Here is a 23,273-nt window from a genome sequence, read left to right as displayed (position 1 = left end):
ATAAAAGTCTTTGCTACTTTCAATAATTCAATATGGGGTTTGAAGATAAGTGTCATTTGTGTTTATAATCTCTGCATTCACCTGAGACAGGAATGCTACTGTTATCCAAGCCTCACATCTGCATTCTCTGAGCAAGCCCTGGTCATAATGGAGTTTTTCATAACGACCATAACACTAGCATTTTCCATACTGTACATGAGATAGATCGACCATGTGTTATGCTTGTCTTTATAGAAAAATGAATATACATTGGATATAATACTTTATCAACACAATTCAACAGTGCAAACACAAGTGTGCACTAATTATAGTATTTTAATCAATCTCTTTCATGGCTAAATTGATATTGAAAATTATGGGTTAATTAATAGTTAATAAAATTGAGATAATTGATAATGATAAAGAGAATGTTCAATTTAGCGTGTCAGATTTGCTACATATGCTCCTATTTCAGTGGATATCGTATACTTGTTGGTATGATGTTTGTAGCATTGCAAGGGATTAAATGCTCCCCCTTGCTGCTGTGCTTGAAAAAGCAAAACTCTGTCAACCTGAAGTTTGAAATTTATTTTTGCTTGGCTTTGCAGATAGCATATTCCTTCCAGAATCACACTCCTCAAAAATGAATCACACTTGAACACTATTCCTTGAACTGAAATAATCATGTTTTGCATTTTATATATTGAAAAAAGATCAGACTTCAAAGAAATTTTGCTGCAGATCGCAAACTTTATTAAAGTTGGCTACAACATTATTATTCATTGCAGTGATGTGTAACAATTTATGCTCTTCAGCACATATTTGTGATGTACTTCAGACAAATTGGGTTTAACTTTGTTTACTTTACATGGCATGGCACCCTACCTTTTGTCAGCCAATTAAGTAATACCTGAAATGTGGTTGTTTATCTTTGACTGCCTTAACTTTTATTTGCATTATATAAACTGCATGCCTCAATAATAGGATAAGCTGAGCTTTGATCAGGACTGTTTACTGTTCATTCTCATATGCTAGATTACATGCATTAATATTGCGATGGTCAAGGAAGATTATGGGGGGTTTATATGTTTGTTCAACTTCAAACATTGGGGCTAAAATTCCTGAAAATCATGTTTTTCTAAACATGAACGTATCAGGGGATTTAGGTGTCCAAAATCATGTTTTTCATTTGATATGGCGTGTTTATGGCATTTACATATTCAATAGAATTGATGGTCATATCAACATAGAGATTTCATCAACAGATCTCTTATGATATCTAGTTGGTACAAAATGAAAATTGTGCCCTGCAGACTTCCAATATGGCTGCCACAATGAACATGTTTAAAGTCTTGTTGTCACTAATAACCTGTAATGGATGGCCATATTGGCATGTCATTTTCACCAATGTCTTTTAATGGTGTCTGGTTTTCCCTAAATGGAAATTGTACAAATCTGACATTAGTATGGCTACCACAGCAGCTAATTTGTAAATCTTATTACTAAGGAATGTCAGAAATGGTTTCAAAATTGAGCAGTTGAAAGGATGAAATAGCCTTATCTTGAATTTTTAAAACTTCTTTTAGAACTTACCAAATCGGTCCCTTCTAGTGGACTCTTGTTTGTTAATAGAGCAGTGCCTAATAGTTGCAACAACCTTTTGCTATGGGATTAATTCCAATGGCTTATAATTATTCCTTAGGTACAATTGTGAATTAATTTATCAGTTTGATGATAAAGTCATTTCAACAGTGGCATTATTTGATGCATGATTTATAATTCAATTTCATTGAGTAAGCATTGGGGTCTGTTATTTACCCTGGATTAAACTGCAATTAAACACAAATGCATAGAAGAATTATTAGCTTTATTGGTGATTGTTCAGTACAAATTAAAATTCCATTTTTTTCTTCAGCTTTGTAAGAGTTGGCAACAAAGTACAGTGTAGACTGTTGACATTTAAAATGAACATTCACAAATAGAAACATTTAGCATTGTTATTCATTGAAATAAATCAAACTCTCATTTTATTTGGCAATAAAACTTTGTAGTAATTGTAAATTTTGTCGAGAGAAATTATTGAAGAGATTTTACATATTCGAAAGCCATGCCACAACTATATTACCATATATTCCCTAATTAATGTCCCTGGGAACATCGTATTTTCCAAAAGAGGGTTAACACTACATGTGAGCCTGTGACTTTAGTAATTTATCCATTGATATATATATATATATATATATATATATATATATATATATATATATATATATATATATATTGTAACAGTGTGAACAACTGAGACTGCTGCAGCATTTTGTTCTTATCATGTTTCTAAAGCAGACAGATATTGAAAAGCACAGGTCTTACACTGTATCTTTTAAATTTTCTGTTCTTAAAAGAGGGGAGGGGTGCATTAATTGGGGAATATACAGTATATCTGAATTCATGTTGTAAGAAAATGCAATGTTGTGAAGTTTTTATATGAATTAATGTTATAACAAAGTGCACAGTCATGGAGATTTTATCTGAATTCATTTTATAACAAAGTGCACTATCCTGGCTCTTTTATGTGAATTCATGTTATAATCTGAAAGTTTTTATCTGAATTAATGTTATAACAAAGTGCATAATCATGGAGTTTTTATCTGAATACATGTTATAACAGAAGTGTACTATAGTGGAGTTTTTTTTGTATATTGTAGGTGGGTTAATAACCTGCTGTTTCCCTTTTACAGGTTATGCAATGATTGCAACATGTGTTCAGTGTTTTCAGAAAGTTTTGACTAAAGAGAGAGTAGGGCACTTGCCAAGGCATGTGCTGGAAATTTTATTATTATTATTATTACATTATTATTATTACATTATTATTATTATTATATTATTATTATTATTTTTCAGGCTGGTAACATGATCAAGCACATCGTGGGTCTTGAAAGACTAAGCAGTTTGACAACATTACATCTACGTGACAACAAAATTGACAATCTTGATGGTTTCTCAGAAAATCTCAAACTTTTGCAATATATTAATATGAGGTAATCTTTCTTACTAATAATGCATTTTCTCAAGTGATGGCATTTCATCTCATACAACGAATAGAAGGGAATATATTTGATTGTGTATTATGGCATCCAGTGGTAAACTGATAGATGGACTCAGATCTGTCAATGCTAAACGTGCTGGCAGACCAGGATCCTTGCTCTTATTTGTACCATTGATTTCAGGTAAACAGCATAGATTGATTTGTCAGCGCATTACATGGTGACATGTCTTAGTCCATGCTTTTTACAGTTTAATCTGCATTAATTATGCATGGACAATTGTACTATTTTTCATGGTGTACCAAGTTTACAGTATTAATCAGAAATGAACAGTGATTTATTTGTGGAAACAACTGAAATTCTTTAACAATCGACAGAATTTAATATTGATGAAAAATTTCATTTTTCACAAAACAATGCAGATTAATTCCCATGGAAATAAATAAATGCAGAGTACTTGGATAGTATAAAAATTATAATATGCACTCAGCTCAAAATGAATCAATTCAAAACGCTTGAGCTAAAACATACATGTTCTTCACATTTTAATGACATTCCTTGTATACTGTTGCCTTTGTCTATCTGTCTGTCTGTCTGCCTGTCTGTTCATCCATCTTATACATGCATATTTCTGTCCATATCATACATCTTTAATTTTGTTTTTGCACAAAAACATTTGATGTACATCAATAATTGAAGTCAGCATTTGGTAAAATATAAAAAGGACCATGGGAAAAAATAAGACCTGTGTCAGATTTAATTTTTGCCATTTCTGTCAAAACATGACTGAGTTATGATGTTTGTTTTGCATAGAAGTTTGTCCCTTTTGATGGGCTTCTGTGACTTTTAAATGGATTTGGTATTAGACATAAGATGATTGTGAATTTTCATCATCCGTTTCCATGAAAATTTGAGTCTTTTGACACTGAATTTTTCTCATGCAACTTGAAGCCACAGGGGTGCGGTTGAGCATCTGTAATCAGGGTGTGTTTTCTACAAAATTAATTGTCGCATTTTAATTCACAGACTGTTAATTTATCCAGTAAAAAAAAATTCTGTAGGTTAAAAAGTGAGCAAATTACTTGGGTCAGTATTAATCATCAATTTTTAACTATTCACAAGAAAAGTTAACTTAGAATTTCTGAATAGGTAATATATTCCAGAAATATTTTCATGAGGTTGTATATTCCCATAATATTTGAAGGAGGCTGTACATTCAGATATTATTTTCAAGAGGTTGTATGTTCCCACAATGTTTTAAGGAGGTTTCATATTCCCATACTATTTTAAGGAGGTTGGTTATTCCCATAATATTTTAAGGAAGTTGTATATTGCCATAATATTTTAAGGAGGTTGTATATTTTAAGGAGGATGTATATGTTCCCATAATATTTTAAGGAGGTTTGTATACTCCCATAATATTTAAAGGAGGTTGTATACTCACATACTGTTTTAAGAACTTGTATGTTCCCACAATAATTTAAGGAGATTGTATATTCCTATCATATTTTAAGGAGGTTGCATGTTCCCATAATATTTTCAAAAGGTCGTATATTTCCACAATATTTTCAGAAGGTTGTATATTCCCATAATATTTTCAGGAGGTTGTATATTCACATACTGTGTAATATAGGAATTTAACTAGATGTATTTTTCTTTCTTTTGTCATTTTTTAAACTTGCAAAAAGCAGCAGCCATTCTTCAAATGTTTCATGATAGCAAACAATAGATGACCTTAAAAGTAATATACAATGTCTGCATGCTGGTACATCTGCACAAAGATATTTAATTTCTAATTATGTGCATAAGTGTTTAGGGTGCAAGGGACAGATTTTATGCACAAATTTAATGCTGCATTCACCGGCTTAGTATATAAAAAAAAATTTAAAAAAATACAATATACAAGTGAGGTCAAAAGGTCCATATTTTTGGATAGCTATATTAAAACAAAATATAAAAAATATTATTCACTTGACCAGAGACGTCAATGGCAGTTCATAGCAAAAGAAACTTATGCAGACCAACCCCAAATTTATACCTGCATTTTTCATGTCTGAAGGTCATTTTTGACACCATGTCATGCTCACATTGCAAACATAAGCCCTTTTGATAGGTGATAATTCTGCAAAATATTGTGTACTGAACAGGCTGATGCAATTCAAAATAGTTGCCATCTAAGCCAATTTTTAGATATTCTACTTGCCCTGAACCCACATGTTTACTATTATGGGGGGTGATCGATCGCGTGGCTAGCTCTTCTTTCTAGCTGACTCATTGGTTCACTATCTACATACTGCAGAATAACTATGGGAAGTGTACATGCCTCACATCAGTTTCAAGAATTCCACAAGCCTGAAACACCTAGTTTACAAATATGTCCATATCTTTAATTACTAAACAATAATAGCTGAAAAAGTCACACCAACGCCTTAAGTTCAGAAATTTGACAGGGGCCAATTGATGAAGCTCTCCCCTGCCACCTTAAGAATTTGGCTGAAAATGGTTTCTGTCAGGAGTTGTGTGCATATTACATATTTAGACATTATCTAGTAAAATAGTATAAAGGAAAAAGTTTTATATGCAAAACTAAAAATTGTATTACACTTTTAGAAAACTGACTGCTTTGCAGTAAAAGGCATTGCATTGCTTACATTGTGAGTTATGACTGACTGCATTTATTGAAAAATTTCAAATTGTGTGCAACCTTGGATGCTTTTTGTCTTTGTTTACCACCACTGCATCAGGACAGAATCAAAATTCTTTGACAATGCTTCTTGAATGCTAAGAAGGAATTTGGGATTTACAAATATTAGGAGTGAATGAGAGAAATGCTGTTATTTGTCAGTGACAGAATTGAAAAGGTTGGTTAAAGCTTGATAGAAAGAAACCACAAATTCAAGTAAATAATGTGCTTTAGAAGTGATTTCAGTCTAATATAAAAGAAACAGTTCTTAACCTTTTGTTATTATTCTGGGGATGTTATTAGTAGCATCAGTGTTGTGTGGGTGTGTACTGGGATGGGGGTAATCACAACAACAGTCTATTTCATTAGGAGAGATCAAAGTTTAATCAACTAACATTAAACCATGTTGGAACATTGATATACTAATGTGTGGGACCTTGGTATTAGCTTACAAAGTGACATATCAAATAAATTCATTGATACACATCCACTGAAATTGACCATACGTATATCATTACTCAATACAATTTAACAGAGAAATTACTTCTGTGACACTATTTCGCTTACAACTGACTTTAATGATTTTTTTGAGTTTACAAAATCAGAGTAAATGATAAGATTAAGTATAGAACAAATAATAACAGTGGAAAATTCAGTCAAGATAAAAGACTTTTGAATGCTTGGCTTTTAATAAGCATGTACCATAAAACAACTCTTATAGAAGCTAAATCTGTCCGTCAAAGTCACTCTCTTGTGCACTTCAATCAGAATGAATATCTGGATGAGATTCAAGCTGCTGCTTCGATCAGCATGACTAATTAATGCTAATATTTTACCATGCAAATTGAGACCTGCAAAAAGAAAAGAAACAAGTTATACTGATGTACTTTTAATAATTCAGTGAAAATATAAGGATTTCAGAGGAGAAACTGCAAGTTTATTGTCAAATGCATAAAAATTGCCACTTAAATTTAAGCTTATTTTCCTGAAATAAATGAATCCAGAATTTTCAAAATATATGCATAACATTGATACGTTTCTTATTATCATACAAGTGTGAGATATGAATCTCTGATGTCAACTTCACAGTGGGGTCATGAAGGTCAAAACTAAATTGGTGTTCTAAAACCTTCGTTCTTCTCACTTAAAGTATAGCCTGCAATATGCCATATGTATCACTGTTTGCAAGACCATTACATTGGTGTCTTTCACCATTCACAACAGTTATTTATTTATGATTTCTCTGAAGTATTTCTGCTCCTGTGAAGTTAAATTACTTTTAAGAACGCATGTTGACTTGTTATGCAATTGTTCTGTGTGTTTGTACTGAAATAAAAATAATTTTCATTAAAATAGAGGTGCAAACTTTGACACCTACAGAAAGATCAGGAAAATACATTATTGTTCGCATTATGTTCCCATACCTACTAAGTCCAAAATATGCTACTTTGTCATGATGTAAATAGTTCTAACATAGCGGTACAAAACACAGTTATCTCCCCTCAAATGAGCATTACATACAACAATAAGTGATATATGGAGAAAAGAAGGAAATAAAATGAAGCTATAGTGTAAAAATTACTTAAATACAGTTTATGCAAATAAACAGAAAAGTATTACAGATGTGGCTGACAGCATCAATAAAAAATACCAGTTTTTCTTAAGGGTGCAAGGGACAATTTTTATATACAAATTTATTGCTACATTCACCAGCCTGGTATAAAAAAATTATAAAAAAATAAAATACACAAGTGAGGTCGAAAAGGTCCATATTTTTGGGTAGCTATATTAAAACAATACATAAGAATATTATTCACTTGACTAGAGAAGTCAGTGGCAGCTAGTTCATAGAAAAAGAAGTTTATGCACACTTGCATTAATATCTGAAGGTATTTTTTGAAACCATGTCATGCTAACAGTGCAAATACAAGCCCTTTTCCTAAGTGATATTTCTTCAAAAAATTGTGTAATAAAAAGGCTGATGTAATTTAAAACAGTTGCCATCCAAGCCATTTTTGAGATATTCTACTTGTTCCTGAACCCACTTGTTTACTGCTATCATGGGATGCTAGCTCTTCTTCCTAGCCGACTATTGGTGTTTCACTATCAACATACTGCAGAGTAACTATGGAATGTGTACATGCCTGACATTAATTTCCGGAACAACATAAGCCCGAATCACCTAGTTTACAAATATATCCATATCTTTAAATAGTAAACAATAATAGCTGAAAAAGTCACACCATAGCCTTGAGTTAAGAAATTTGACAGAGGCCAATTTATGAAATTATCCTTTGCCACCTTAAGAAGTTTGTTTTTCTGAATTCTATCTTTTTTAGGTTTATAAACACAAGTTTATAATTTATGAAAATACTAACATTTAATCAGGTACATCTGAACAATTATATTCTTGGGTCATTTTTGTTTTGGAGGCAAGAAGAATTGTGTAAAAGAGTTGGGTGTCCATCAACCAGTAATTTAATAATTTATATGAAAATAATATGGTAGCTGTGGACACACCATCACCTTTATAATTGCTTGCTTGAAAGCAATATAATGTTCATGCCATTGCTATCCAATGAAACATCAATCCACTGTCATGAAATTGATATTTCTTTCTGTCTTTCTTTCACAGAGCAAATGAACTAACTGAAATCAAAGAACTTGTAAAATTGAAAAGTCTTCCATTGTTAAGAGCCCTAGTTTTGTCAGGTTAGTAAACAGATAATGATGATAGTATTGATTGATGATGATTATTATGATGATGATCATAATTGTGATGATGATAATGATGATAGTAATGATAATGATCATAAAAATTATGCCGATAATGATGATAATATTGACTGATAATGATGATGGTAATAATGATGATAGTATTGATTGATAATGATCATAATGATGATGGTAATAATGATGATAGTATTGATTGATGACTATAATGATGGCGATAATGATGATCATAATGAAGATGATGATCATGATGATAATAGTATTGATTGATGATAAATATAATTATGGTGATAATGATGGTAGTATTGATTGATGATGATAATGATGATGGTAATTATGATGATAATGGTAACTATAAAAATAATGATAATGTTGATACAGCTACAGCTCTTCATTTATTCATTGTTTTAATAATATAGTGGGAATTTGACAAAAGTCCATCTTAGAGTTAGATGGACTCTAGATGAATTCATCTTTGACTTCTCCAATTTTCCATGTCCGCCTTTGTATTAACCAGATTTTTAACATTTTAGGCAGATTCCGCCTGGAGTGACTTAAGTTCCAGGTGTAATCCACCTAATTATTTCATACGGGTACAATGCCCATCCATTTAATGTTATTTTATTATTGACATAAAATAACTTGATTACATTTGACTGGTATTTTGTTCTTCTTTTCCCCACCCCCACTGACACACACCCTATTCACCAAGGTTTGGTACATAACATGAATTATGGACCACAACAATTATATTAAAATCTAGAGAGCTGTATGTCAAGACTGGATTACTGTTATCTAAATATCTGAATGTGACCGTAACATTTCACAAATGTGGTACATGTCCTATATTAGTGCCTTACACATTTTCATATTTTATGGATGGGCTATATGTGTTCCATGTTACATCCTAAACTTAAATGTGAACAATATTTTCTATATTCATGTTGTACCTTGCTAAATTTTTTATGATCACTACAATTTTGTGATTGATACAATTATTATGATGCTTGTAATAAACTTAAAAATATGGCAATGACGTAAAGCTTAAACAAATCAGATATGCAGAATTTGACAATGTTTGTGTCCTTTTTATTTTTATTTAGAAAATCAGATATCAGAAGAAGATGATTATCGGCTTGAGGTCCTCATCACGCTGCGGAAGCTGGAGAGACTCGACAAGGATGAGTACACAGAGGAGGAGCGCAACGAGGCTGAAGAAATCTTTGAACAGAGGAAAGCAGAGGAAAAGAATGATGAGGTAATACATTGAGGCTGCAGAAATATTCTGTAGATGAATTTATGAGAGCCAAGATAGGGTGTTGGTAACACACTCACCTTAATCATAATGGTTTTACTGTCATAATGTTTGAGGCATCAAACAAAAGAGGGTTACTAGTTACCTATCAAAGATTGGTTGATGGGATTTTCTGAAGGCGGGGGGGAGGCTCCAGTTTTATTCACCTGAACAAGTTCTTGAAAATATTTGTCAGAGCTGGTACAATTGATTTATAATAGTTTATTAAATTTAACTTAGGGTGAATTTTATTGTTGTTCTGAAGTATCAGGAAAAACATTTAAATCTGGCCTGATAAGTAAATAATTAAATACAGGTAAAGAATGTACATGTTTTTCTAAATGCTTCTACTTGAAACATACCTCTAATTCTAACTTTTAAAATTCACACTTTAAAACTTAAAATAGAAGGATTGTATTAAAAAATGTACGTTTAAGAACAGTCTTATTATGTAAATTCAGTTATCAAGAAGATTTAATTTGATACTGTACAATGTGTATCACAATATGGGGATGATAATACAGTATATCATTCTTATCAATAATAATATCTTCATGCAATTGATTACATATTGATAAATCCAATTCTAATGGAATCACAGTATGGGGATGAAAATAAAATATAAAATATATCTCATATCAATTTTCTTGATGAATAATTATGTATTATTACAGCTCTAATGGACACACAGTTTGGAGGTGATAATATAATATATCACACCTCATTCATATGAATAACAGTATCTTGTGGAATAATGATGTATTGTAACAGATCCAATGGACACTCAATATGGGGATGATAATATAGTATATCACAGTTCTCATGGGCATACATTATGGGGATCATAGTACAGTAGATCATGTCTCATTTATATCAATAACAGTATTTTGATGAATAATGATGTATTGTAACAGATCCAATGGACACTCAATATGGGGATGATAATATAGTATATCACAGTTCTCATGGGCACACAGTATGGGGATCATAGTACAGTATGTCATGTCTCATTTATATCAATAACAGTATTTTGATGAATAATGATGTATTGTTCCTGCTGCAGCTCTAATGGATGCACAGTATGGGGATGATAATACAAAATCTCACAACTCATTCATATCAGTAACAATATCCAGAGGTCTCACTAGGATTTTATAATTAGGAGTCCAGGACTCCTATTTTGGTAAAAATAGGAGTCCCACCAGCAAAAGTTGCAGTCCCAAAATCATATTGGGCATACTTGAAGTGGCTAAATGTCCAGATGAGAAGAACCAGTGGGTGTCATTGAGCTTACTTTTCCAAATTCTTTACACCACTGACATTTAGCTCTTGTTTGTCTATTAGAATCAGACTGAATTTTGTCAATTCAAGGAACACTTAAAGCCAGGCATCACACACTTTCTTACACTTGGCTACTGTTCTATCTAAACTATCAGTTTTAGCAACTTAGCACTCTTCTGAATCTCAATAGTCTTTGTCAATTTGCCCTTTAACCCCAAAGTACTTATCCAAATTTGCAAACACCATTTTGTCTGTCTTGGTATGCCTTGATTTCAAGGTCATAATGCATATAACATATTCAGCTACACTAGGAAATAAACAAGATAATGAAAGCTAAATGTGTTCACTTGATGTACTCTTATAACAACCAAATATACATCTCTGGGTCTTTCTGCCTCTGAATTCAGTCTCTGTAAATATCAGCAAATTTCCCACCACTCAGCAACTAGTCTGAGTCTTTGAATTTGCCTCCCAGCTGTTGCATCATGTTATTTTGAGGTACTCTTATAATGACCATGTGTACATCTTGGGGTCTTTCTGCTACTGAATTCAGTCATTGCTAATATCAGCGCAGCTAAAATGATCAGTTCATCAACACATTTTCTTACTCAGCAAGTGGTTAAAGCAGGACTGGCAAGCAATTGAATTTGCCACCCAGCTATTGTGTCTGCATGGAGGGCTCCTGTGTACTAGATTTTCTGTGCCCCAGAAGAAAAAACATTGCATGCCAATACACGTGATTAAGCATTTCCGAGACCTCTGAATATCTTTGAGCATAATATAATTGCTACATTTCTAATGGAACCACAATATGGGGATGATAATTAATTATATCATACCTCAAGCACCCAATATGGGATGATAATACGTCTCATTGATATGAATAAATAATCTTGATCTTAATGATGTATTGTTACAGCTCTACTGGACACAAAATATCGGAATGATAACAAGATATATCATACCTCATAGGAATAAGAATATGTTGATAAATAATGATGTCTTGTTACGGCACAAATGAACACCCTGGAAGAGAAAATCCTCTATGCCTTTTAATCAAGCATATTTGGTGAAACTTTTTTGCTTTCAGAATAAAAGAAAAGCAGCAAATGCAAAAAAGCCTATTGTATGTATTTGACAGAAAGTTATAACGAATACTTCACAAACTTTCTTTATCTTTCAGTAACATATTTCCATTGTTTTTATAATATGCAAAATATTATTGTTACTAGGTGATACACTGGCAACCTACATGGTGGAGGTTTCAATGTGTGTGTGTGTGTGTGAGAGAGAGAGAGAGAGATAGAATCGGTAACATTTATTATACTATATACTAACAGACTTTTAAAAAAAACAAGGGAGTTGGGTGTATTTGATATTTAAAAAATAACAAAAGCTAAACCTTTCCTATTTGAAGACATTACTAATTTCAGCCATATGATAAGTGCATTAGTTCTATGTTGTGTCCTGCAAAATCATTTAGCAATTGTATCCAGCACTGCACATGGACATTTCTAAGTCCTCTTCTTGACCCACACTGACATGTCTTTGGTCTCATTACATGACTTAAATCTTTATGCATAGATATGTATATACGGTCTGCAAAATGAGTCTTCATTTTTGTGTTCTACTGAGGATAGAATATTGCCTGTGTTTTACTTTTTGCTAAAGTGTAAACATTTTATGAATTTGTATTTGGTCTCCATTAACATGTAGCCAGATGTGAGCATTATTGATCTTGAGATGCCCCATTACACCATTGAAAATCATTGAACAAGATCTGTTCTCACATAATATGCTAACAGATGAAGGTCAATAATTGTGAGCAGCATTGATGCTGACCTAGATCTGTTGTCATATAATAGTGTAAACAGCAGTGACCCAGATCTGTTGTCACATAATGTACAGACAGATCAGAGTCTACAGCTGTGAACTGCATTGACCCACATCTGTTGTCACATCATGCTCTGAAAGATCAGGGTCTATAACTGTGAACAGGTCTATCATTACTTGGGGTCACAGTCTATGACTAAACTGTATTGGTCCAGAACTGTACTGTCACATGATGTTCTGGCAGATCAGGTTGCTCAGACAGAACAGCATTAACCCAGGTCTAATGTCACATAATGTTCTGACAGATCAGGGTCTATAACAGAACAGCATTAACCTAGGTCTATTGTCACATAATGTTCTGATAGATCAGGGTCTATAATGGAACAGCATTAACCCAGGTCTATTGTCATAATGTTCTGACAGATCAGGGTCTATAACGGAACAGCATTAATCCAGGACTGTTGTCAAATAATGTTCTGGCAGAAAAAGGTCTACAACAGTATTGACCCAGATTTTGTAGTTAGATAATATTGTGAAAAATCATGATCTGTGCTTATCGTTCTGCTTCAAACATGCCACCAAGAGTCATTACTACAGTATCTCCATGACTATACCAGTAAATATCAGTTAAAATACCAGTGGTGAATTGATATCATAAACTGTTGGCAGGACTAGTTCTACTTGTAGATTTTAGTGAACAGTGTAAACTGTCATCTCGTTCAGTAAGAACTCTAATCATACAACTGTCAGAGGCAAAAATTAAGCTCATATTTAATGTATTAATTATCATCAAAATTTGACATATATGTAGTATTTCAAACAAAAGATATTTTGATATATTTGTGAATATAATTCGGTTCCATGCAAAGTTATAGAGGATTGGGTTTTTTTATTTTGAACACAGGTTTAATTCTTGTACTGAAACCTTTTCATGATTATAGGTCCTGATCCAGTTCTGTGATGTTCAAGACTACAGGCCTGATTTGGGTCTGTGATGTTCATGACTACTGACCCTGATCTGGGGCTGTGCTTTTCATGAAAACATATCCAGATCTGGGGCTGTGATGTTCATGATCACATGCCCTGATCTAGGACTGTGATGTTCATGACTACATACCATGATCAGGGGTTGTGATGTTCATGACTACAGGTCCTGATCTGGGGCTGTGATGTTCATGACTACAGGACCTGATCTGGGGCTGTGATGTTTATGACTACATACCCTGATCTGGGGCTGTGATGTTCATGACTACAAACCCTGATCTGGGGCTGTGATGTTCATGACTAATGGCCCTGATCTGGGGTTGTGATGTTCATGACTACTGGCTCTGATCTGGGGCTGTGATGTTCATGACTAGAGGCCCTGATCTGGGGCTGTGATGTTCATGACCACAGACCCTGATCTGGGGCTGTGATATTCATGACTACAGGCTCTGATCTGGGGCTGTGATGTTCATGACTACAGGCCCTGTTCTGTGGTTGTGATGTTCATGACTACATACCTTGATCTGGGGCTGTGATGTTCATGACTACAGACCCAGATCTGGGCTATAATGTTCATGATTACTGGCCCTGATCTGGGGCCGTGATGTTCATGACTACTGGCCCTCATCTGGGGATGTGATGTTCATGACTACAGGCCCTGATCTGGTGCTGTGATGTTCATGACTACATACCCTGATCTGGTGCTGTGATGTTCATGACTACATACCCTGATCTGGGGCTCTGATGCTCATGACTACAGACCCTGATCTGGGGCTGTGATGTTCATGACTACTGGCCCTGATCTGGGGTTGTGATGTTCATGACTAATGGCCCTGATCTGGGGCTGTGATGTTCATGACTACATACCTTGATCTGGGGCTGTGATGTTCATGACTACAGACCCTGATCTGGGGCTATAATGTTTGTGATTACTAACCCTGATCTGGGGCTGTGATGTTCATGACTACATACCCTGATCTGGGGCTGTAATGTTCATGACTACTGGCCCTGATCTGGGGCTGTGATGTTCATGACTACATACCCTGATCTGGGGCTGTGATGTTCATGACTACAGGCCCTGATCTGGGGCTGTGATGTTCATGACTACAGGCCCTGATCTGGGGCTGTGATGTTCATGACTACAGGCCCTGTTCTGTGGTTGTGATGTTCATGACTATATACCTTGATCTGGGGCTGTGATGTTCATGACTACAGGCCCTGATCTGGGGCTGTAATGTTCATGACTTCAGGGGTTGTGATGTTGCTAGTTAGATGTACATGCTATAGGTAAAGTTATTCACACAAATTTGGCAGATGCATGAGAACAATATTAGTATAATATCTAGGTTCCTATGGTATAATTTTTTTATAATAATTTTTAAATTAAATTAAGGGCATTAAAGAAATGAGGTTGATTTGTGCTTGCATGCATAACACACATGTCATACCTGTGCACATCCTTTGAAGAGTGGGACCCCGAGTGGCCAAGTGGTCTAAAGTGCTCTCCGTTACGGATCACTGCTATCTCACCTCTGTCTGCTTGGGTTCGAGTCTAGGATTCAGCTAACATGGGTATGTGAGAAAGCTTGCCAGTAGCTTCTCATGGGTCGGTGGTTCTTCCCAGGGTTTTTCCGGGTTCTTCCTCCACCAATAATACTGGCCGCCATGCATAGCCTATCATGTGCTGAAATTTGGCGTTAAACCCCACAACAGCAACCTTTGAAGAGTGAACCATAACCAAATTACCCTGCCAGTGTCCACTGACACTGGAACACTTTCAGCATCTTGGTTATGTACCACCAGAGAAACTATCAAAGTTTCGTAATAATGCAATTGGTATAATTATTTGTGACCCTATTCTTTCTTTTTTTTTTCCTTTTATTTTATGTTTAACATCTTTTAAAGAATATTAAAATTTTGTACCTTTTAAATTGGAGAACTGTATTTTCATGTTTATTTGGAAGGGTATATATTCCTAAAGATTCTGCATTATTTTTCATCTTTACATCCTAAATAGAACATTAAAATTTTAACTGGAACAGTGTAGCCAAAATTGCACTGAAACACAGTTAACCACACACACACAGAGACACACACACACAACTTTGGTGGTTAAATCAGTCTCAGAAAGGATCTAGTATGTGTTTTACTCATCATGATCATATTGGGAGAGAGAATAAGTTTCCTCAATGAAAGCTTCCAACATATATAAGGGGACATAACTCTGCTAGCTTGATGGGGGTTATGTTTTCATGTTGTGTATTTTCCACAGTTGTTTATTATGTGATCTGTCATGCTCAGAATGTTTACACAAATAATAATTTTTCAAGTGTACAGTGCAGTTTTAACATCAAGCACAGTATGTGCCTATGTATGTCTCACTCCCTTGAGGGACAGCAATGGTAGCTCAGTTGGCACTGCATCAGGGTTCATAATCCTAAGGTCATGGGTTGGATACTCAACAAGGCCAGTTCTGGTCAGCCGTCACATGGTGTCACTGGGGAACGGCACTTAACTCCCATTTTTTCAGCATAATATAGCCAAAAATGTGTTATAAGGGCCAATAAAACCAATTTAAACCAACTCACATTAACACCCATGAACCAGATGTGTTGTCACATGATGTACTAGTAGATTGGGGTCTTTGTTACTAGTTTGGAATTGACTGCTCCAATGGCCTAAGTGGTTAGAGCATCTGCCTCAGATGTGGGAGGTAGCGGATTCAAACCCCAGCCGAGTCATACCAGAGACCTTCACAAATGGTACAGACAGTTGCCTCACTTGGTGTTCAGCATTAAGAGGCTAGTGTTAGTACTGGTCAGCCTGGTGCCAGAATAATGTGACTGGGTGGGACATGATGCTACTTGTCTGCGGCATGATACCCCAGTGCCAGACATCACTATAAACTGCCACACTGCAGAAATCATGGCAATATGACTGAATTTTTTTAAAGGTACGTTCAAAATTCAGATCACACACACATGTTAGCTTGGAATCATCTGTAGAAGATTTTAGACCCTGATCAACATTACATGCTAGCAAATCTGAGTCTGTGCTGTTGGTATTCGGTTTATATTGTACACAAGTAAATGTCACACATTTGGTACAGATTGCGCATTTAAATCACAAAAGATATTTCTCGTGGTTTTATTTGATTGAACAAAAGCAGCACGATCCCAAAAACAAAGAATACCATTTTTTTATTTGAGAAACTATTTTCAGTCGGAAAAAAGAATCCTCATAATTTACCTTGCAATGTAAAGGTGACCAAAGACCATGTATACATTATATGACGACGTTTTAGTAACCTGTTGCCTTGTTCATTTCAGCTCTTATCATAACCTGTAGAGTCTACCATAATACCATACTGTCATTTTAGTTTCAACTCAGTAGCGCCGTATCATCATTTTAGTTTCATTTCTTTTTCGCATCTTGATCTTATTAACAGCAGTAAAATCATTCTTTTTTCAGCCTCATTTTATAACAATATTAGATAAATTTTTCATGCATGATGACAGTTTGCTGATGTGTAATTATTAGGGGAAATTACAAAGTTAAAATATTGCTTCTGTTACTAGAATTGTTTCCCCTGAAAGCCTATTTCAGTTCTGAATCAGAAAATAACTGAGTGACAGTCATGAGTTGTTTAGTATGAACTTGTGTTTTGGTAAAAGTTGTATGTGCATTTCTTTAGAGTGTGAGTATCTGTACAACATATAGGTAAATATGTAGATAATGGAGGTCCATAAGGACGATTAATTTCATTCACCTGTCACCCTATTTCAATAATGCCATAGAGGTAATTATTAAAGGACCTTCATTGTAACACAGTTCCTATTATAAGGACCTTCATTACAACACAGTTCTATTATAGGTACCTTCATTACACCACATTGTCTATTATAAGGTCACTCAATACAACACAGTTCCTATATAAGATCCTTCATTATAACACATTATCTATTATAAGGTCACTCAATACAACACAGTTCCTATTATAAGGACCTTTTTCATTACAACACAGTTCTATTATAGGTACCTTCATTACACCACATTGTCTATTATAAGGTCACTCAATACAACACAGTTCCTATATAAGATCCTTCATTATAACACATTATCTATTATAAGGTCACTCAATACAACACAGTTCCTATTATAAGGACCTTCATTACAACACAGTTCTATTATAGGTACCTTCATTACTCCACATTGTCTATTATAAGGTCACTCAATACAACACAGTTCCTATATAAGATCCTTCATTATAACACATTATCTATTATAAGGTCACTCAATACAACACAGTTCCTATATAAGATCCTTCATTACACCACATTGTCTATTATAAGGTCACTCAATACAACACAGTTCCTATATAAGATCCTTCATTACACCACATTGTCTATTATAAAGTCACTCAGTACAACACAGTTCCTATATAAGATCCTTCATTATAACACATTATCTGTTATAAGGTCCCTCAATACAACACAGTTCCTATATAAGATCCTTCATTATAACACATTATATATTATAAGGTCACTCAATACAACACAGTTCCTATATAAGATCCTTCATTATAACACATTATCTATTATAAGGCCCTTCATTACACAGTTTCTGTTATAAGGCCCATCATTACAACACAGCTCCTGTTTTAAGGACCTTTCTTATAACATGATTACTGATATCAGATCCTTCATTATCACACAGATTCTATTACAACCCCCTTCATTGCAACAGTTTATATTATAAGGCCCTTCATTACAAAAGTTTATATTATAAGGCCCTTCATTACAAAAGTTTATATTATAAGGCCCTTCATTACAACAGTTTATATTATAAGGCCCTTCATTACAAAAGTTTATATTATAAGGCCCTTCATTACAAAAGTTTATATTATAAGGCCCTTCATTACAAAAGTTTATATTATAAGGCCCTTCATTATAAAAGTTTATATTATAAGGCCCTTCATTACAAAAGTTTATATTATAAGGCCCTTCATTACAAAAGTTTATATTATAAGGCCCTTCATTACAAAAGTTTATATTATAAGGCCCTTCATTACAAAAGTTTATATTATAAGGCCCTTCATTACAAAAGTTTATATTATAAGGCCCTTCATTACAACAGTTTATATTATAAGGCCCTTCATTACAACAGTTTATATTATAAGGCCCTTCATTACAACAGTTTATATTATAAGGCCCTTCATTACAAAAGTTTATATTATAAGGCCCTTCATTTCAAAAGTTTATATTATAAGGCCCTTCATTACAACAGTTTATATTATAAGGCCCTTCATTACAAAAGTTTATATTATAAGGCCTTCATTACAGCACAGCTTCTATTATAAGAAGAACAAAGTCATGGATTCCATTTCCTTAAGTGATAATAAAATTATATCATGTATATCATTATAAGGTGGTTTCACTGTAAGGTGGTATACTGTGTGGTTTTAGTTGATAGCATTATAATAAGGGGTACTGTATTACTATATGGTTATTATTATTATTATTATTATTATTCTTATTATTATTATTATTATTATTATTATTTATAAAAGCTTACTGATAACAAGTTTTTATATATCATGAACAAAGATCAAAGTTGGAATTCTAAACCTTTTATAAAGAACATATTAATCATGTTTATATTGTAGCATTATATTTAATTTTTTTAATATGAACACTATTTTACAGTGTTAAAGTCTCAAATTCAGAAGGCCAAGTTTTAAATATGTACTGCCAGTTGACTTTTCCAGGGCATTTATTAGGTCATGTTGAAAAGCAAAATTGCTTCAGAATTTGATAACTAATCATTCTAGCAGTGCTGTAGTCAGAAAGAAAAAAATTATGATCACTATGTTTAGTACACTTAGCATGATGTACTACTACTGTTCTCTGTATTGTATCTACAATATAAAATGTATGTAGTCAGTGAGGAATGTTTTGTTCTTGTATTTGTCTGTGCTACTTGTGTTTTACTTTTTTGTCATTTCTGTCCCTCAGAATTCAGGTGGTGATGCAGAAGTGCAAAAGGAAGATTAAATAATATCATATGACCCAGGTAGTATGAGATCACTCATGCTAAATAACTGCTCAACTAATGTGCATGGAGAGACAAAATGATCTCATGACTGCATGTAGTATGAAATCACTAATTCTGAATCAGTAGCTCTATTAATAATCCTTAGGAAGACCATATTAACTCCTTTGATTCAGGTTTGTGAGATCACACATGTTGTTCTGAGCTTATAGTTCTAGAAATGTGCATCATTCACTGCAGATTAGACTAAATGATCTCATGTGACTCACACAGGCAATGCGAGATCACTTCTGTTAGCTTGAGGTAATGATTTCACTAACATTTGCAAGAAATCTTCTCTCATTATGATAATACATGTATATCTGTAGTGGTTACAGTCTGTAGAAATTATATATTAACCACCTTAGTTGGTCTCAGCATTTTAATACAGTGGCATTGGTATCTGACTTTTGTGTAAGAGATCATAGGTTTGATCCTCAGCTGTTGCAATGATGCTTTCTTCAGTTCTGTAAAATTTAGATGCTTGTCCAACTCTGAGTTGAAGGATCCGTTGGGACGCATTTTAACAGCTCTTAGGGATTGAAGCGGAACACAAATCAGTGTTAGCCTTAATGTGATAGAAAAGGAATAGCAGCATTCAAATTCATCTTTCAGAACCTGCCATACTTCAGGCAGCAAAACTGAAAATAAATACAAAAATCTTTTTCAATTTACTATTACAAAGTTGCCAATTGACAGCAAATAGAAATATTACATACTGTAATACACCACTCCCTCAATAACTCACACCCTGATAACTCGCGAACCTGATTATAATGTGGGGTCTGGTGTGGATCCCATTCTTAAACCAGAAAATACCCTAAAAATTGATCCCTACTTGTTGAACTTTAAGAAAATCACAATCAAAATTGGTAATGAAAACTTTGTATCGCTCGTTTTATTGTCAAAAATGGTAGATAGGACTTGGAAATTTTAATCAACACTTTGAAATATCAAATTTAAAAATAGGTCACACAATTTTTTTACATTTTCTTTCCAAACGACATTCTTAGTACACTGCAATTAACAATATGTAAGGAAATTTCGATCAATGAAAAAGTCACTTACGCCGACTGGAGGCAGTACTTTAATAAATAAATACAAACTAAATCAATTTGTATCAATTGAAATTTGTGTTCTAGATCTATCTTTTAGTTCTTTTTAAGTGTAATCATCATAAATGCAATACGTCCTCTTGTAATTAAATGTAAAATGCATCAATCTACCATAATAGTTATATCCGCGAGCGTTTCTCTGAGAACCTAATTAAGTGCCGACCGTGTTTTGATAACTGACTTCTGAAAGTATTTGTTGTATTGTTGCATGATTAAAAGCTGGCCTCCTTTGTATCACCACGTTAATTATGTCTTTTGAATCAAGTAAAGGAGGTGGAATAAAAGAAAATTTAAAGGCACAAAAATCCTACAAACTTAAAATCTAGCGGCCACGGCTGTATGTCGGGTCAACTCACTTCATTTGATCAATCAAATACTTATAAATGTTATTGTGTATGTAACGTAAACTACCTTAAATTAACCAACTCTTTCATTACTGTGATCAAAGATAACAAAGCAGCCAAGCAAAATGAATACTTCATAAAATAAAGAGCTTGATTTCGCAGATACTTATCATTGTGGGCAAGTGAATTTCAGAGAATTCTTGAACTGGTACTTAGAGATATCCTCAGAGATGATAAGAAGTTTCATTATTACTTCCAATGAAATCACGACATCAGTATTGTACTAATTGAACAATAATTTTTTTTAGTTTTGATGTAGATGATTGTCTTACGAAATAAATGTAGCATGTTTTTGAAAAAGAGGAATCTTATTTGGTGGTGTATCAACAATTAGTCTAGTTCCCTGCTCTGGGGACTCCGATTTGGCAGGTTAATATTAAACACCACTACAGGAACCAGACTCATCAAGAAAACAAAAAGCAGTGCAGTAATACACAGATTTTTTTCACATATACGTGATGGTTGTTGAAACCAGTTGGAACGATCTTCCATATGTTGGACATTTTGAAAATGAATATTATTTAAACAGAATAATGAACAACTTCATTAAAAAGCGCGTTATTAAAAATTATTATCTACGTGATTGTAAAATGAGGATTCAGTTAATAAACAGCCCAATTCCCTAATGCTGCTCAATTTTTGGAGGTCCCTCGGTAACTCGCACCTCGCTTATAGTGTGGTCTATGTTTTTGGACCCCATTGTGTCCAAGTTATCGAGGGAGAGGTGTATGGTCTTTAAGACTTACCAACTGACCTATAATTCACTGTTATGATATGGTTGACTTAAGTTGACATCTTGGTTAAGTCCTGTGGAAGTAAACACTTTCAATTTACATCTTTTTTATCTTACATTATCATGATTTTCATTCTTTTTTCTTTTGTGGGGCTAACTTGACAGAATGAACGTAACACGGGTCTTGTCATTACAAAGTTTTCAATATGATTTCTTCATAATGTACAGTTCAACCTTTTTACAGCACCCCCAAGGAACCATCTAAATTTTGTGTTAATGTTCAATTGTCTTTGTATAATGACCATTATGGAACCATCTAGAGACAGTCATAAGGACCAGTTGTCTTTGTATAATGACTCCTAGGAAACCATTTAGAGGCAGTCTTAAGGATCATTCATTTTGTCTAATGCCCCCGAGGTACCATCTAGAGGCAGTCTTAAGGATCATTCATTTTTGTATAATGACCCAGAGGTACCATCTAGAGGCAATCCTATGGATCATTGATTTTTATATATTGATCTCAAGCAACCAGCTAGAGGTTGCCTTAAGGATTATTGATTTTTTATGACCCCTAAGGAACCATCAGTAGAGGCAAGGATTATTGGTCTTTGTATAATGACCCCAAAGAAACCATCAAGAGCCAATCTTAAGGCTTATTGGTTTTTTATAATGACCCCTTCCATCTCGAGGCAGTCTTAAGGGTTACTGGTTTTTGTATAATGACTCCTAAGGAACCATCTAGAGGCAGTCTCAAGGATTATTGGTCTTTATATATTGATCCCAGGATATTATCTACAGGCAATCTTAAGGACCATTGGTTTTTGTATAATGATCCCTAAGGAACTCTCTTGCGGCAGTCATAAGGACCATTGGTCTTTGTATAATGGTCCCTAAGGAATCATCTTAAGGCAGTCATAAGGACCATTGGTCATTGTATAATGATCCCATGGAACCATCTAGATGCAGTCATAAGGACCATTGGTCTTTGTATAATGATCCCTAAGGGACAGTTTAGAGGCAGTCGAAAGGAATATTGGTTTTGATTTACAGGTAAATATGCATTGGATTGATATAAACTGGATCTATGAATGGTCTTTATA

At 34.0% G+C, this 23,273-nt stretch overlaps 1 protein-coding gene across 3 annotated transcripts in view; it reads left to right on the top strand.

Annotated features, from left to right (window-relative positions):
• The window catches only part of LOC149782063 (leucine-rich repeat-containing protein 23-like), a 48,777-nt gene that overhangs the window by 16,365 nt on the left and 9,139 nt on the right, over positions 1 to 23,273 (top strand). Inside the window, exons 5-9 of one of the 3 annotated variants that reach the window (XM_089933492.1) lie at positions 2,881 to 3,017; positions 8,342 to 8,418; positions 9,543 to 9,697; positions 12,105 to 12,140; positions 19,846 to 19,903. In XM_089933492.1, the coding sequence (XP_089789618.1) occupies positions 2,881 to 3,017; positions 8,342 to 8,418; positions 9,543 to 9,697; positions 12,105 to 12,140; positions 19,846 to 19,884 (444 nt within the window). In that variant the 3' untranslated portion in view covers positions 19,885 to 19,903. The remainder of the gene's footprint in view (positions 1 to 2,880; positions 3,018 to 8,341; positions 8,419 to 9,542; positions 9,698 to 12,104; positions 12,141 to 19,845; positions 19,904 to 23,273) is intronic. The other 2 variants (XM_089933494.1, XM_089933493.1) reach the window with 2 other exon arrangements.

This window comes from Sinohyriopsis cumingii, chromosome 15 (assembly GCF_028554795.1).
Source record: "Sinohyriopsis cumingii isolate HCF-2022 chromosome 15, ASM2855479v2, whole genome shotgun sequence".
Classification (NCBI taxonomy): domain Eukaryota; kingdom Metazoa; phylum Mollusca; class Bivalvia; order Unionida; family Unionidae; genus Sinohyriopsis; species Sinohyriopsis cumingii.
The sequence above is the reverse complement of the archived record's forward strand: the minus strand, read 5'-3'. Positions and strand labels throughout refer to the sequence as shown.